This window comes from Phyllobates terribilis, unplaced genomic scaffold, assembly GCF_046119375.1.
Source record: "Phyllobates terribilis strain yellow unplaced genomic scaffold, ASM4611937v1 Scaffold_2__4_contigs__length_985480577, whole genome shotgun sequence".
NCBI classification, from domain to species: Eukaryota; Metazoa; Chordata; class Amphibia; order Anura; family Dendrobatidae; genus Phyllobates; species Phyllobates terribilis.
The window spans coordinates 299,998,207-300,016,773 of record NW_027362762.1 but is presented as its reverse complement, the minus strand read 5'-3'; the positions used below and the strand labels follow the sequence as shown (position 1 = coordinate 300,016,773).

The 18,567-nt window shown below is 41.4% G+C and overlaps 1 protein-coding gene across 1 annotated transcript in view; it reads left to right on the top strand.

Moving 5' to 3' along the window:
- The window catches only part of LOC141251726 (protein-lysine methyltransferase METTL21E-like), a 68,197-nt gene that overhangs the window by 24,175 nt on the left and 25,455 nt on the right, over nt 1-18,567 (top strand). Inside the window, 2 exon segments of the mRNA XM_073670414.1 lie at nt 10,513-10,673; nt 16,611-16,728. Coding sequence (XP_073526515.1) covers nt 10,513-10,673; nt 16,611-16,728 — 279 coding nt within the window.

Genomic DNA, 18,567 nt, shown 5'->3' with positions numbered 1-18,567 from the left:
TTCCATTGCAACATCATTCTAAGGAAGAAGAAATCTAGATGTGGGGAACAGATCACACTAGGGTGATACCCCATGGAGGGAGAGTGGGCAACAGCTTGGTTAACATTCACAAGATAGTATTGTGACAGGCACGACTCCTATGTAGGCATGAAGAAAAACAGTTGCTGCTAATAATTTTTTTTTTATCCACAATTCATTTCAATGCCGTACCGGCGTCTTTATCAAGTGAAAAGGACAAATGTCACCACGCTGTAACCAGCCCCTGGCACTGACTGACAGCCAGCTCTGTTATGATGCACTGCTGAGTTGGCTGTCAGTCAGTGCTGGGGCATGGTTAACCCCTCTACCCCCGAAGGCTGTTTGCACGTTAATGACCAGGCCAATTTTTACAATTCTGACAAGTGTCATTTTCTGAGGTAATAACTCTGGAACGCTTCAACGGATCCCACTGATTCGGAGATTATTTTTTTATGACACATTTTACTTCATTATAGTGGTAAAATTTATTTGATATGACTGACGTTTGTTTGTGAAAAACTTGGAAATTTGGCAAAAATGTAGAAAATGTCGCAATTTTCAAACTTTGAATTTTCATGCCCTAAGGCTGTGTGCCCACGATGCGTTTTTCAAGCGTTTATGCTGCGGAACTTCCGCAGCGTAAACGCTTGGTAAACCTTCCCCCATGGTCTCCAATGCAATTCCGCACTTTCAATGCCCATGATGCGGATTTTTCTGCAGCGTTTATGCTGCGCTCAAAAATCCGCAGCATGTCCATTAATTTTGCGGAAGCGCTGCGTTTTCGCCGCCATTGACTTGCATTAGAACACGCCAATTCCACAAGACTGCATCTGTACTTGCGTAATTGGCGCGTTCTAATGTGCGGATGGTACTTGGATTTGGAGGAGGTTTGGAGAGACCCCGATGTGCTTAGTGGAAATCCCCCACAAGTGACACCATTTTGGAAATTGTACCCCTCAAGGAACTTATCTAGATGTGTGGTGAGCACCTTGAACCCCTAAGTGCTTCACAGAAGTTTAAAACGTGGAGCCGTGCAAATAAAGAAATCCAATTTTTCCCACAAAATTTTTTTTAGCCCCAAATTTTTTATTTTCAAAGGGGTAACAGGAGAAAATGGACCCCAAAATTTGTTGCGCAATTTCTCCTGAGCACGCAGATACCCCATATGTGGGGTAAAACTATTGTTTGGGTACACAGTAGGGCTCAGGAAGGAAGGAGTGACATTTTGGAACGCAGACTTTCATGGAATGTTCTGCGGGTGTCATATCGCGTTTGGAGAGCTCCTGATTTTGGAAACTAGACCCCTCAAAGAATTTATTTTTATGTGTGGTGAGCACCTTGAACCCACAGGTGATTCACAGAATTTTACGTGGATCTGTAAAAATGAAAAAAAAAAAAATTTTTCCCACAAAAATGTTTTAGCCCCCTATATTTTCATTTTCAAGGATAGCAGGAGAAAATAGACCCCAAAATTTGTTGTGCAATTTCTCCTGAGTACACCGATACCCCATATCTGGTCAAAAAAGTACTTTTGAGGCAAAGTGCAAAGCTCCGAAGCGAAGAAGCGCTATATTTGAGTTCATATTTTGCTGGGCTGGTTTGACAGAGCCATGTCACATTGGGGGAGCCCCTAAGGTGCCAGAACAGCAGAAACTACACCTCTCAATGAATTCATCTAGGCGTGCAGTGAGATGTTGACACCACATGTGCCTCACAGAATGTTACACCATTGGGCAGGGAAGAAAGAATAATTACATTTTTACCACCAAAGTTTTGTTTTAGCCCCAGATTTTACATTTTTACACTGGGAAATGGGTAAAAATGGCACCAAAATTTGTCACACAATTTTTGCTGAATGTAGAAATACCCCCATATATGGCTGTACAGTACTGTTTAGCCACACCGCAAGACTCAGGATCGACAGCGCTCTATTTGCCTCCATGAGCGCAGATTTTCCTAGCATAGTATGCAGACTCCATATACAGAGACCATAAGTGCTAGAAGAGCATTATCCCCCCCTCAAGTGACCCCATTTTGGAAAATATACCACTTTGGGAATTTATCTACAGGTCTGGTGTGGATTTTAACTACTTGGGTGTTTTCCAGAAACAAGCAGCAGTGGATGTTGCCGAGTGCAAGTTGCAAACTGCCGTTGTAGTGACCAGTATGTTGTAGTGACCAGTACGTTATGCCCAGCTTGTGCTTCTGGAGACATGCACCCGTAAATTAGGCGGGCTCTCATTGCTACAGAAATGCCAGACATGTGGACGCTAACTGCGCTTTAGGCACACTGTGGGGCTCAAAAGGGAGGTGGGCATTTGTATTTGGGAGCACAGAATTTGCTGAATTTCTTTTGGGGGGCATTTTGCTTTTCCAGAGCCTTTGTGCTACTAGTAATGTGGAAGCACCCTATATTTCCGTTAACAGATGATGGAGCTGAGTGGGAACTTGTTTTTTTTGTGGATTGAGTTGAAGCTTTTATTGTGATCCAAAATGTTATGTAAAATGTACTGATTTTACATAACAGCACTGTTATGTAAAGTTTATTTTTTTACTAAAGCTGTGTATATGTGCATGTTGTGTAATGTCAGTGTGTTAATATAGTCACCTACCGCTATGTTCGCCAGTATCCAGTGCCATTCTACTCCTCTTCTCAGTGATGTTCCTGCTCTTCAGACTCTCCTGGTATGCCCCGGAGTTGGCTTTTACAATGTAAGCCTATGGAGCATCATGAGAGTGCTTCTTTAACAAAGCCTACTATACCAAAACCATTATTACCAATAATACCACGTACAAGGGACAAATACTGCCACGCCATGGCCATATACTACTACTAGATAGTAAATCAGGGAGGAAGGATCCAGCTTCATAAGTCCATAAAATAACTAACAAAGTTTATTGAAAAAATGGATTAAAAGGATAATATAGAGCATATGAATCACAGCCCCCAAGGAAAGGGGGAGACTAGGCAGACATGTTTCAGACCCTCCGGGCTTTAATCATTACTATGATAGCAATGAGTAAAGACTCCCCCTTTCCTTGGGGGCTGTGATTCATATGCTCTGTTATCTTTTTAATCTATTTTTCAATAAACCTTGTTATTTTATGGACTTCCGAAGCTGGATCTTTCCTTCCTGATTGATTTCTTTTCCTGCGGCACTGCAGGTTTTCCGGACATTGGAGTCCACATGCAAAGGGTAAGTTGACTATTTTTGTTTCTTTCAACTACTAGATAGTGACCAAAAAATACCTCCATCTTAGTTATTAATAAAACCACAGTATTAATACTTATATTACCCCCATGCACTGACCTTCTAGTGGAAGATATCAGTATGTACAGTACAGGTAACTCCAGACACTCACCAGTGAAGTCTCCAATTGAAGTCATTCATCTTTGCTTTTCTTCATCTGGTGCAGAGTGCTCTGACTTCTTCCAGCCAGGACTTGTCTCTGCAAAATCTAACATATAGACATCTCCGACTGATCACTTCTAGAACAACTTTTACACATTCCACGTACAATAGTATTGCCCCCACTGTGGCACCAATACACTAGTATTGTCTACCTATTATGCCCCCATACAGGTGTAATGTCTCTCTTTGTGGCCCTGATATAGTACCAATATTCCGTTTTTTGGCCCCCATACTTTAATAATGTCCCCTATGTGACCCCCAAATAGTAGCAATGTCTCTATATATGGCCTCTATGTAGTAATTATGAGCCCCCATACAGTAATGCTGTCTTCCTTTGTGCCCCTATATTGTAATAATGTCCCCCATTCTGGCCCCCATATAGTAATAATGCCTCCATATTTTGGCCCCATATAGTAATAATGTCTCCCCCCCATGTGCTCCCATATAGTATTAATGTCCCCCATTCTAACCCCCATATAGTAATAATATCCCTTATGTGACCCTAATATAATTAAAATGGCCCCCATATAGTACTACTACCTCCCTATATGGTCCCTATGCCCCTAGAGTGCTCCGCTACTATAAAAAAAAAACAGAATCTCTCATCTGTCCTCATTCCAATGCTGAATAGCTCTGTCTTCTTCTTCCTTCTAGCTGGCTACCTACCCCGCAGTTGCTCTACAGCCGAAGGCTTCTGGCCTATCAGAGAACCATTGCTTCAGGGCATGCTGCCATCACATCATAGGCGGTTCAATAGCGTTAGGTGGCAGGCCATGCCTCTGATAGCCCCAACTATAGAGTAACTGCGAGGCAAGGAGCAAACATCTGTTCTGATATGGATTCCAAATACAGGTGCGTCCTCGACAAGCCCCCCTCACTGATGGACCCGGTCATACACCCTGCAACTGCAACTGTCATGTCACTGGTTCCTAATATTTTCAATTTAGATTAGTGCTTTAAGCAAGAGGTGTCTCTTTGGGAAGCCTGGAGAATGAAGCAAAACACATATAGGAGGATGGAATAAAGATGGAAACATTTGTTACCTTGAACTCTAATACCTGAATATGACTAATTGTGCATATTCTTTACTAATCAAATAAGTCTAAACTCTTTAGATTTTTTTGAACATTATTTCATTTCATTAAAAGAGTTAAAACAAGTTATCACCTATACACTGAATAGATGATAACTTGTCGATCTGTAGGGTCTGACCGCTAGGACCGCAGTGATCGTCAGAACTCTTATCCCCGTTAGAATGGAGCTGCAGTGCATACTTTTGACCCCTGCTCCATTCATTTCCTGGGGGGCTGCCAAGTGCTGTGCTATGCTTTTTTTCAAGCAGCCCCATAGAGAATGAATTAAGTGGTGATTTGGCATCCAATCTCCCACGTCATTTTGTAACAGTGATAAAAATTACCCAATCAGCCCATTGGTGCAGGTCCAAGCAATGGTACGCCCACCGGTCTGCAAGTTACAACCTACCCACTTATTTTAAATGGACAACCACTTTAACTCCTCCTGGCATTAGGATGTGAATTAAGGGGTCCGCATGTGTGGTGGCGGATCAGGAGCTGAGCTCCCTTCACACATAGTTAATGCTGGCTATATTACATAGTCAACATCTATCTCTAACAGCAATGGCTGGAGATTAACTCGGGTCTGGCCCTAGCTGTTAATTATTTAATTGCCATTATCAATCTCTGAAAGTGGCATTTAAATAGATTGCGTGCATTGGCCCCCATCAGCCCCCATGTTGCAATCTTGGGGGAACCGATTGGTTAAAAAATCAATGCAAGTCTGGTATTGCTGTAATTGAACTGACTTTTCTAAGTCATTTCTACCACAAAATAAATACCATAAAAACAAATTCCCCTCCCAAAATGACGATATAGCATTTTTTTCACTGTTTCTTCCCACTTGGATTTTTTTCCCCATTTTTCAGGATATTGTATGGAAAAATGAATTCTAGCATTCAAAACTACGGCTTGTACTGCAAAAAAACAAGTCCTCATACATTTATGTCACAAAAAAAAAAACGTTATGGCTCTTGAAATGTGAGAAAAAAATAAATGCACAAAAACGAAAAAAATATTGGTCCTTAAAACGTTAATGGTAATTTTTATTTCGATGTAGTGTACTGTCAAGAAAAGGAAAAGTCACTTCTTAAGAAAACATGACAGATAAACAAGGTAATTATGATTTCCTGCCTTAGGATTTGTATGTAGATATGTGACTGGCAAGGTCCACATTGCTATTTAGTAAATATCTCAAATAATTGTTACTAATAACTGTCTAAACCAATGTGTTAATTATGTTAAGTAAATGAATAACAATATTACTGAATGGATAGAGTATAAGTACGCTGTGACGGCGCTTAGAGGAACTATTGGGTCCTACATATGAGTGCCACCTGCAGGCACAACTTTGAAATGACACTTCTAATACACAGTAAAGTGTTAATATCCAGGTTTTAGATGGTGACAATCATGTTCTACATTACAGAAAACTGATCCATATTACATTTTCTGCAATATATATTTAGAAATAAAAGATCTTCCCCCTAAACACAATTCTGTTCCTTTTTCAAAACTAAAGATTTATTTATAAAAGAGGATATTATAAAGATCAATTTCCAAAAATAAGGTTAGAATTGTTCAGATATTTACAAATGGAAAAATGCAGGCCCCAATAGTATGTGGAAAGTATGGTCTCTGATACCCTGCTCTATCTTTGAAAAGCTCATTACCAATGGGGTTGTAGGCTGATTGCAAATTGAGATCTCACTTGACAAAGTGGCCCTGGTGCCTAGAACCCATTGTGCCCCTAGAATGTATGCTGGAATAAAGGATCTTTTTCTTTGCCATTGGCCAAACCATTCTCTTCTTGGAACTATACTCCAAGTTTGATGTCTGATATACCACCGGAACAAAATTATTTAAGAAAATTAGGATGAAAAGAAGAAATGGTCGTGCTCAGTACTAGTTAGCAGAAAACGCAGCCATACAATATGTCCACTATGCATCACACATGGGCTTTAATGGTATTAAATATGGTGCCTGCCAATTCATCTTTCTACCATGTATGAGTGTTGCAAAAAAAGCCAATGTTACTTGGCAATGCTCTTTCACTTGTACATGGGCATGGGTATAATAAAGGAGTACAGTATTTGTAATTCCCAGCTTATTACTTTCTGGGCTGATTGGTGCAGTTTTCATAGAATACCTGTTTCTCTGATGGAGATGTAGCAGAGCTAAGAGTTAAACTGTGTATAACCCGGCCACACCCCTGGCTGGCAGCTTCCTGTGTACACTTTCCTATATGAGCAAGCTGCCAATCAGTGGTGGGGGTGGGAGTATACAGATTAGCCTGACTAGGCTGCACAAGAGCTGTTGTCTGATAGTGATAATCTCTTGCTGAGAAAATGTTCAATGCATTGAAACTACATCAAACACAGCCTAATAAGTAACACAACACTAGAATCAGGGTCTCCTGTCCTATATTATGCTACTCTCAGATTAAATAGCAAAAATCTGGTGATAGATTAAACTGTTTACTATAATCTTCTTTCCTTGGTGGAGCCATTATTAAAGCAACACTCTGTGTTTTTTTATTCACCCTGTCAATAGTCCTCCCACCCAATATATACAGTATTATTCAGATAGTATTACCTTATGAGGACATAATTTATGTTACAGTTACACTTCTCTTAAAGTGAACCTGTCTGTTCTGATAAGACTATTGACCAACAGATATATGGTTAATCTGCTGGCTAATAGAACTATGAAGGTGCCTGGCTGTCATTTTGAAAGTGCGACACCCAGATGAAAATAAGCTTTATTTCTCCTGGGAGCTGCTGGTTTTCAGTAATGCAGGCGTGTCCTGATCAATCAGTCACCTGTCAAAGTTCTCTGAGCGGCAGCTGTACCGGCAGTACGTCAGTGCAGAGTCAGCTGTCAGTCGGTGCCGGGCCGTGCTTACAGCCGCCACTCTCAGTGATGTGAGCAGTGACTGTAATGGCCCCTGGCATGCCTCTATGACTGAAAGCCAGCAGCTCCTGGGAGAAATAAACTTCACTTTCTCTCCATTCCCGCAATTTCAGTACAGAGGCTGGGCACATTCATAACAATTTTAACCCTATATCAGAAGGTTCATAGCATTATTGAACCTGAAAGTTTCCCTTTAAGGTAGGTCATGTTGACCACATGATGACCACCTGACAATTACATGGCTTTATGTTCTCTTCCAGGGGAGGTAAGAGGGTTACCATTTAATTTACCAGAACTCCCTGTATGATGAAATTGGATGGAATGTAACACAGACTTTCTCCATGATGGGTAGTGGTGCTAGTGGGGGTGGGGGACTAAAGAAACAAATAGTTGAAGATAATTATTCATCTAGACTCACACAGTTATAATGGAGGATTTTGCAGCTTATACTCCTGATTCTGCTCTAATAAGTTAGTTCGTTACTACAGCAGGCAGAGATGAGACTGGCTCTGGTCTGTCATGAGACACCAGGAATTTCAGGGCCCCATACTGGCAACATTTTTTGGGACCCCTTGGGACTCCGCCCAGGCTCCATTCCAGCTCCACCCCAGCTCTGCCTACACCCCTCTAACCTTCCACAGTCCTACCATACACTCTGCACCACATCCTCACCAATCACACATTAACAGTTCCCATTCAACACCATATCACATACATAACCAGCAGCTTTTGTTTTAGCCAAAAGATTTTTTAAGCTGTCACCACAACAAGGTAGACTCTTTTGGCCGGGCTCTATTTTACTCTAACCTATTAATTGTTTCTTAAAATATCCAATACTCTTGTTAGGTATATTTTTATTTATTTTTCTTTCAGGGAATGCGTCACATACATTTTTTTAAAATGACCAATAATACCACATATAAGGGACAAACACCGTCACACCATGGCCGGACCACACATTACCACCACATAATAACCGAATAATACCACATACAAGGAACAAATACTACCACACTATGACCAGATCACATATTACCACCACATAGTGACTGAATAATACCATATACAAGGAACCAATACCATCGCACCATGAGAAGACCACATATTACAACCCCTTAGTGACTGAATAATACCATATACAAGGAACAAATACCATCACACCATGAACAGACCACATATTACAACCACACAGTGGCCGAATAATGCCACATACAAGGAATAAATATCACCACACCATGACCAGACCACATATTACCGCCACATAGTGGCCGAATAATACTACATACAAAGGACAAATGCCGCCACAACATGGCTGGACCACATATTACCACCACATAGTGATCGAATAATAGCACATACAAGGAACAAATACCACCACACCATGACCAGACCACATATTACCACCACACAGTAACCGAATAATCCCACATACAAAGAATAAATACCGCCACATCATGACCAGAGCCCATATAAACACCACATAGTGACCAAATACTACAATACTGATCATTAATAAAAAAAAACACAATACTAATATTACCATAAGTGCCATTATACACAGGAGCTCTGTACATAGTGTATAGTCTAGAGGTAATACAGTGATCACAATGACATACACAGGAGCTCCCCACCAAGCCCATTTAATTCATTTCATTAAAAAAAAAAGTTGTCATACTTACCTCTCACAATCCCCTGCAGGCGCAGCTCCACTTCTAGTGTCCTCCTGGAGAGTGGTGCGCGTATAAGCCGTCACGTTCTCGATGACGTCATCGCGTACGTGCCATCACCACCATGTCACAGAAGAGGCTGGGGGACTCCCTTGGAGCTGCATGGCTGTTCCGTGGAGCTGCAAGGAAGGCTCGATGCGCCGAGATGTGCGCCGCCGACAGCAGCGCAGCGGCGCACACTCTGTTATTATTGTCATGGGTGTGTCAGGTGTTATAGACACTCACTCTGGTTGTGGCTGTAGAAGGTCACTGCATTTGGCATTGCAGACGCCTTCTATATCCTTCTCACTTTAAGACCATAGGGCGACCTCCCTCCTACTGTCAATTGACACACCCTTGCAGGGGAGTTAGAAACCCTCAGTTTTCTGCAGGGAACCGCCGGTGATATTTCTATGTTTCTTAGTTCTTGCTTGGAGCGCTGGCAGTCGGCTGGCTTCTTCTCTGGTGTCCTTGGCGTTTCCCCTCTGGTGTCTGCTTAAGCTAAGTTATCCCATTTGTTTGTCTTCCTTGTTGTCTTTAGTTTTGTAGTGGGGCCTGACCAGTGCTCACTTCTCCCCATCCCTATCTATGGCCTAGCTCTATGGATATACAGGGCTTATGTTTCCTGCTTGGCGATTGGTGTGGAACCAATATAGGGATGGTAGGGTAAGCAGGGTGTTTATTAGATCTGCCTAGGGGTCTCCACTTCCCCTTTCCCTAGTGTTTGGGCTTCCTTCTCCTCTTCCCTTTGTGTTGCACTGAGTCTTTCCCACACCTTGCGTGATAATTATGCCCTGGGGCCCAGTGAACAGAAGCACATTTCTGCTCACTGGGTCCCATACAACAGTAAGGGCAGTAATGCCCTGATGGCGGCCCTGATCATGGTATTGACAGCAGATCATAGAGGAGAAAGAAGCAGAGTGAAATCTGAAATTCACGATGAAGTCTGAATAAAAGAAAACAGGGGTTTAAAGTACATGGAAGTAAGAATACCATGTATAAGTGGAGTGCAGAGTGTGAAAAAAAACAAAGAAAAAACGGATTACTTATTTTATTCTTGCCTCTCAGACTCCCATATTCACTCATTCTTTTACTCTGCTCTGCTTCCAATCTTACTCTTTCACTAAATATATAGAGGATACTTGTCGGTGGAGCGATTGATCTCTAATTAGCCTTATCGTCATTATTATTATTTTATAACCTAGTAAATGTTGTTGGGGATGAGTATTTTTGTGTTTACAATCTAGAGTAAAAGTTCCATAAACTTTACAGTTATTTAATAACAATTTTTTATTTGAAAGCCCAAAACAAAAAATACAATGTATGATTTATAAGTTATGAAACCAGCACATTAACATGCTCATTTGTTTTTCTCTTTGTTTGTTGAAGAGTGTCATCGGAATGATGATATTATAGTGGCAGAAATTTTGGACCGTCGATATGTTCCAGCTTATCTTAAAAGCGTTGCATGGGAAGGTTTCAACTTTGCTGGGCATGAGATAAAAATAAGGGAATCGACAGACCTATATGGAGCTACTGTTTGGCCTTCAGTAAGTCAATCCTCATGCTTTAAAATGGCACTGAAAGGGAATCTGTCAGCAGGTTTTTGCACATAATGGGAGGAGAGCAGTATAATGTAGGGACATCAATCCATTGATGTGTCACTTACTAGACTGTTTGCTGTAGTTTTAATAAATCTCTGTTTTATTAGCAGAAGATTATCACTAGAGGACTAGTAAACATGCTGCCTTGCAGTCCTCCATATTCATTAGTGCTGTATAACTCCACCCCCACCACTGATTGGCAGCTTTCTGCCTATGCACAATGTACACAGAAAGCGGCTAGATTCCCTTTAAAAGAGCATGTATACCTAGTTGTACTAGTGCTAGTTGTACTAGCCATTCACAATACTATAAAGATATAAAAACACTTCATACCTTATAGTGCTAAAATAGTGTTCCTCATTTGATAAACTGCAGCTACTAATGTTGCAATAAATATGCTTGAAGACTTATGAAAAAACAGAGGTAATAAATAATGTAATATTACAAGTTGAGTTATGATGTTGGAAATATATGAAATTTATGTAAAACATAAGCACTATGTTGATAAATTTGGTACAACTTGCTCCATTTTTGCAGACTCTAAAATGCATGTATCGTCCTCATAGGGTATGTGCCCACAGTCAGGAGCCGCTGCGGGTTTAATGCTGTGTGTTATGCAGCGTCAAACCCGCAGTGTCCAAATGTTACAGCATAGTGGACGAGCTTTCTAGAAATCCCATGTCCGCTATGCGTCTCTGGGCACCTGCGGCTCACCCACGGAAACTGACATGTGGCGCGTCTTTCAGGACCGCAGCATGTCAATTTCTCTTTCGGGTCCGCATGCGGACTTTCCCCATAGACCAACATCAATGAGGAAAATCCGCATTTAAAAAATAAAAAAATCGCGAAGCTCATTTGCATAAAAAGAGGGCAGAAGCCGTCGGCTATTCCATAGCGGCTCCTGACCGTGGGCACATACCCTTATTCTACTTACATTTTGGACTCGCACATCTTCAGTCTTCATATCTGTGCTTTTCAAAGCAAATTTGCAATGTGTTTCACAAGATTTCTGAAACCCTGGGACACAAGTATATAGATTTTCAGATTTGCCCAACTTGCATCTCAATTATCATCAATTTCTGACACTTTTCTAAATTTTAGAACAATTTAAAAAGTAGAAGCTGTGCTCCAATTGGTTGACACAAGCAGCAAAGCTAGTATTAGCATATAATTAATGGTTGCTTTACAAGCAGAGCACAAATGTCCAGGCTCCTGGTTAAATATTACATATGGATATGGAGTCTTAAAAATGCAAAAGAGAAATGAAAGAATATATGAAAATATTTTAGGTGGGCACTGTAATGTTGTCTCGCTCTATTTATTGGTATAGGTATCCTGAGGGTGGGCCACCATCAATGACTCATTCATGTTCATCAAAGCAAAAATCCAAATGATAAATGATCTGGGTGTTGTTGTGTATATTCACTTATCAGGATACTTTTTGGTGCTACGTTCTGCAACTATTCAGTTCTGCTTTTGCAGAATGCTTGGCAATAAGCACATCACCACAAGAATCTTTTCCTACTACCGTCTGACATTTGTGCATCATAAGTGACCTCCTCAGTAATTTTAGTTTTTGGACTATGTTCAGTAACAATGAACGCTCATGTGAGCCACCTCCAGCTGTCGGCAGCCTCTAATCATCTAGTGTAACAAACATGGGCATCAAGTCACAATAATGACAATTCCAGAACACAATTCATCAAAAGTTACTAATTCAGATCACTGCGTAGGGCCCAGCAACAAGTATAAAGCAAGGGTGCTGATTGGTGTAATAACATGGTTCGAATAATATACACTTGCTGGGACCTGGTTACATTTTCATTACATGGTTTATTTTGCATTTCAAATCCCTAATATTGATATAAAACAGTATTTGGACCAGTGGCGTAACTAGAGTCTGATGGGCCGTGGTGCAAAATTTGGACCTGGGCCCCACCTACATGTTGGTCAGATGTATGGGCCCTTGTGGCATTCTAGATCTTATAAAGACATACGTGTTCATCCTCTATTTAATAATGTCCCCCGTCCAGGCCCCTGGTAATCCTGTTCCCCGTCCTGGCCCCTTTCTTTAATATTAACCCCTATCCTGGACACTTTCTGTAATAATGTCCCACGTCCTGGACCCTTCTTGTAATAATGTCCCCCATACTGGGCCCCTTTATGCAGTAATTTCCCCCATACTGGGCCCCTTTCTGCAATAATTTCCCCCATACTGGCCCATCTCTGTGATAGTGTCCTGCATCATGTCCCCTTTCTTTAATAATGTCCCCCGTCCTGGCAGCCATCCTGTAATTATGTCCCCCATTTTGGGCCCCTTCCTCTGATAATGTCCCCTTTCCTGGGCCTCTTCCTGACATAATGTCCCCCATCCTGGGTCCCGTCCTAATCCTAATCCTCTTCCAGTAACAATGCCCTCCATCCTGGACCCCTTCAAGGTATAATGTCCATTTTTTGCAACACATTAAAAATAAATTCTTCTTCTTACCTTCCTCTGCTCCCATGATGCACGGCATCCTCTTCTATAGCCTGCAGCTCTCTTCAGCATGCCAGCCATAGGTGGTGCATGGTGTCATTGCCATGCGGTACCCTTTATGGGCACGTCGACGTCAGCTGCCTGTCTTAGACTGGCCGCCCGCGTGTATTGCAGTGCAGGGAGCTGGCAGGTCTCTACGCCACAACACACTTCATCTGAATGTGCATACGAGGATGCTAAAATAGGCCTTGATGTCGGCGAACCCACCTCCCACAGGAGCTCGGTCACAGTTGCACCCTGTGCAACCGCGATTGTTACACCTCTGATTTTGACACAGGTGCTCATATAGCATACAAAATATATCTAATCATAATAAAATGAGGTCTACTTTACTTGTATATGTCTGTTTATATGGGTGCATGTATTTATGAATGGTAAAAATGGCTTCATCTTACTCAGAAGGTGTATATGGCCCCATAAATGGTTCTTGTTTATTATGACCTAATTTATGACTGAGATAAGCCATGCCACTTTTTGAAGACGCAAAATTGTTAAATGTAGATAGCAAAAGTGTCCTAGTACATAAAAAATTGTGATTTATCATGAACTTTTTTTTTACATTTTGTGATGTTTGTACTTTGTGACATTTAGGCTATGTGCGCATGTTCAGGATTTGAATGCAGAAAATTCCTTAAGGTTTCTGCATTCCTTGGCAGGAAAAACGCTGCAGAAAAACGAGCGTTTTGCCGTGATTTTGATGCGTTTTTGATGCTTTTTTATGCGTTTTTGTATAGCAATGAATGAAGATATTTGAAAAAAGAAACGTGGGACATTGCTTTAACCCTTGGATTCTTGTCAGATCTGGGGTGAGTATATTGGTTAATTTAAATGATTAAAGAATGTGTCTGTTGTATTTCAAATAAAGTGTTTTACTCTCTGTGTGTTCTTATTTAACTCTTTACTTTACTTAGGTTTAGTAATGAGAGGGTCTGATTGACACCTCTTCATCACTAAACAAAGGGCTAGGTGTTAGATAATCCCATAAACCTTAATCCCATTAGCATTCCAATTAATGTCATTTCTGGGGCAGCTGAGAACTGCTATTTTTAGCCTAGGAAGGTGCCATTAGGCAAACATGTTCCATGACTATTAATAACAGCTCACAGCTGTTTGTTTAGCTGCTACATGCCCACGATGAGCAACCAGCAGTGCTAAAATACGCTGCATCCAAAATGATGTGTTCTAATGCCGCACTTTTGTTGTCAGTACATGCAGATCCACCGCATGTAATGACATTTCAATCTGTCAAAATCAGGAGCCGCAGCGGGTTTGAAGCTGTGCGTTTATGTAGCATCAAACCTGCAGCAGCCAGATGTTACAGCATAGTGGATGGGATTTCAAGAAATCCCATGTCCACTATGCGTGCATCTGAGGCTGCGGATCACCCGCGGACACTGACATGCGGCGTGTCTTTTAGGACCACAGCATGTCAAATTCTCTTGCAGAGTTGCTAGTCTCCGCAACAGAAATTTGACCACCAGAATGTATTGAATGCGGTAAATCCGCATAGTTCAGTGAACACATGTGAATTTACCTGCGTTCAATAAAACGCAGTGTTTTGGACGCAGGGAAAATATGCTGCGTCCAAAGCGCTGCTACATCCGAATCGTGGGCACATAGCCTAATATTAAAAAAAATGGCGTTGGCTCCCGTGTCATTTTCATAACCAGTAGAGGGAAAGCCGACCGTTGGGAGCTGATATTAGTAGCCTGGGAAGGGGCCATTAGCCAAAAATGTTCCCTGGCTATTAATAACAGCCCACAGCTGTTCGCTTAGCCTTTACTGGCTAGATTACAGGGGGACCCCAGAAAAAAAATTGACATAGGTTCCCCCCTATAAAATCTAACCAGCAAAGGCTAAACAAATAGCTGTGAGCTGATATTAATAGCCAGGGAAGGGACGATGGATACTAGCCCCCTCCAAGGCTAAAAATATCAGCTCTCAGCAGCCCCAGAACTGGTGCATCCATAAGATGCGCCAAATCTGGAGCTTAGCCTCTGCTCTTCCCACTGCCATGTAGCGGTGGCAAGTGGGGTAATAGGGTGGGGTTCATGTCAGCCTTGTATTGGTGGCTGACATGAAGGCCAGGTTAGTAATGGAGGGCGTCTATAAGACACCCTCATTACTAACCCCATAGTAAGGTTTGTGATGTTTTTCAAATAAAGACACGGCCAGAATAAAGTCTTTTATTTTAAATAAAATTCCACACGGTTCTAATAATGTATTTAATAATAAAAAACACTGTATACTCTCCTAACACCCAATCCCCGAAGCCCTCGTCTCCTGTAAGAAACTAAAAATAAAAAACAACCATATCCCTCACCTGTCCGCCGTCATGATGTAATCCCAGTGTCCCACGACTCGGGTCACTTCTATAGCAGTCACATCAGCAATCACTGGTGTGACTGCTGTAGAAGATGGCACTGTATACACTGACAGGAGTGTAATCACTCTTGTCAGTGTATAGTGCTGCGCTGCTGGGACTGAGTTCACCGGAGTTCACCAGCTGAAGATCAGCTGACGAGCTCCGGTGCCCTCACTTACTGCATCAGTGTTGCGTGGGAAAATTCGCATTTTTGACTCATTGACTTGAATTGAGTCAGTCAAATATGCAGCAAACATCCGCAGCAAATCCGCAAATATATTTATAACTGCCTTTTTGCTGCGGATTTGACAGACTCAATTCAAGTCTATGGGTGAAAAACGCTGCAGAAACGCACAAAGAATTGACATACTGCAGATTTAAATGCAATGACAATCCTGAAAGGAAAATTTCTGATCATGTGCACAGCACTTCAGGATTGTCATTGCATTAGCTGGAACACGGACTACCTAGCATTTTTGGTGCATTTCCGCATGGAAAAAATGCCACGAAAATGCATCAAAAACGCACAGTGTGCACATAAACTTAGACATTTTGGCGGAATTGAGTAAATAAATAAATTTAAAAAAAAGATAGACTAAAGCAACAACCCAGTTTTCAGTTTTCATATTTTAAGGAATGGGCTAATTATTTAAGAAGTGGTCAGATTGTAATGTGCAATATTCTCCTACATAGATTTAAGGTCACTGTAGAAGTAGCAAAAGATTGATACATTTAGCCAGAGATCGGACCACCCTTGGTGCTCTTACCGACGCATGTACATAAAGATTCTAAATTGATTTTCTCAAATATGGAATAATTATTTGCAGCCAGTAAGGTGTTTAAACTTGGCTTTTACTCTATCCAGCAATATAATTAGAGGACCCGAAAGCTCCTCACAGGTTCCCGTTAAAATAGGGAATAAGACCCAATGTGCTTATATTGGTTCTGAATTCTGATGCAGATTTTATTATTTTTTGCACAGGCACTTGTGTTGTGTTATTATTTGGAGAAACACGGAAAAGAGTTATGTATGGAAGATAAAAGCATAATTGAAATAGGATCTGGGACCGGACTAGTTGCAGTTGTGGCTAGTCTACTTGGTAAGCATTTCTAAATTAAATATGAAAAATATAAAAATATGGATAAATATTTCCATAAATGATAAATCCTATGTAGCTCAAGTCTACTCTTTCAATTGTAGCACTGTGCTCAGGGTATGAGATGAGGGTCCTAAATATGTACAGTGTGTAAATTTAATTTATAACATAGAAATATATTTCTTTGATTTATTTACAGTTCATGTGTTGATCACATTTAGTCAGGGTTGGTTTTAGACAAGAGGGGCTCTGAGCCAAAAATAAAAGTGGGGCCCCAAATTCTGCACTCAAATAATATTACCAGTTTGTCAATTAACCCGTAGCCTGTTTAATAAGACAAATGAATGATATCTGGCAATCATGCATCCAATCAGGTATGTGTCGATGGGACGTCATCAGCTCATGTCACCTTCCGATGCAACAATGAGCGGTTAAGCACTTTATGGTTAAGTCAAAAGATTCACTTAAAGGAGTTGTCCATTGAAAACAAATTATCATCTATCCACAGGATAGGTGATAAGTTATTGATCAGTGGAGGTCCAACCACTGGGGCGCCCACTGATTGGGAGAACAGGGAACTTTTATCCCCATTCATTTCCTATGGGGCTGCCGACCCTGCATTCGCCTTTTTCTGGCAGCCTCATAGAGAATGAATGGATCAGCAGTCAGGTGGAGTTCTGAAGATTGGTGCGAGATCCAGAATTTGGACACCGACCAATAAGTAACTTAACTCCTATCCTGTGGATAAGAGAGAACTTGTTTTCACCGGCCTACTTCTTTAACATCCTAATACTAAATCAAATGCTCACTATGCTCACCAGCAATAGGATCATTGCATCCTGTAATATGCTGCAGTAGTCAGGTGGCTGGAACAGCACGTCATCAGAAAAATAGATGATAATGCACTGTGCAAATAACCTGCCGCATTTCTAGTGCCAGCACACATCGCAGACATCCAGGTGGGTTACAGCAGGTATTCTTAATTTTTTTTTATCACTTTAGGTTTGTGCTTTTTCTTTCTAGTTATTTATATTTTTTACTTTTATTACATTAGGGGTTAGGGTTGCTGCCTACTGTATTGTTTTACTGTGTGTGACTGGTGTTAGAGCGCTGAATAAATCTCACCATTGACCAGTCCTGTGTTATTGGCTAAAGCCTCATTCAGACGTCCAATTTTCGCATACGAGTGTTATTTGTGCTTTTTACAGCACTCATACCTGTGATAGTCTATGGGGCTATTCACATGTCCCTCAGTCCACAGAAAATCGCGGAGACATGGCTGATTTTGATCCAAGGGTCGAATCAAAATCGGCAATGCAAGTCAATGAGTTCCTGAAAAAATTGGATGTCGGATGTCATAAAAAATATATCAGCAGTTTCTTTGCACAGAATAGACAGATATTTTTTGATGATACCAGTAAACTATGCAAAGTTTTAAATAGCAGTGTGTGTAAACTATAGGTTCATACTGTGTACGTTATGTCCTAACACTGACCAGTAGCGGTCAGGACATAGTACAAGTCAATGGGTCGTTGGCTCCCAGACAGCAAAAGTGGTAGAACAGAGGTGAGCAGGACTGCTTTCTTGACCTCTGCTACCACAATGGAGCTACAAATAACTGGATATGCTTTGCTTATCTCTCTGTCTCTTGTCCTGCTGAGTGCCATGCTGTCCAGCGTTATCTATAGCTCCACTGCAACACCAGAAGTCAGGAAGGCACTGCGCACCTCTACAGTCTCTGGATCTGCTGAGGTGAACATTGCGATCCCGACCTCTGCTGCTGTGTTGGAGCTATAGATAACACTGGACAGCATGGCACTCAGCAGGACAAGAGGCAGAGAG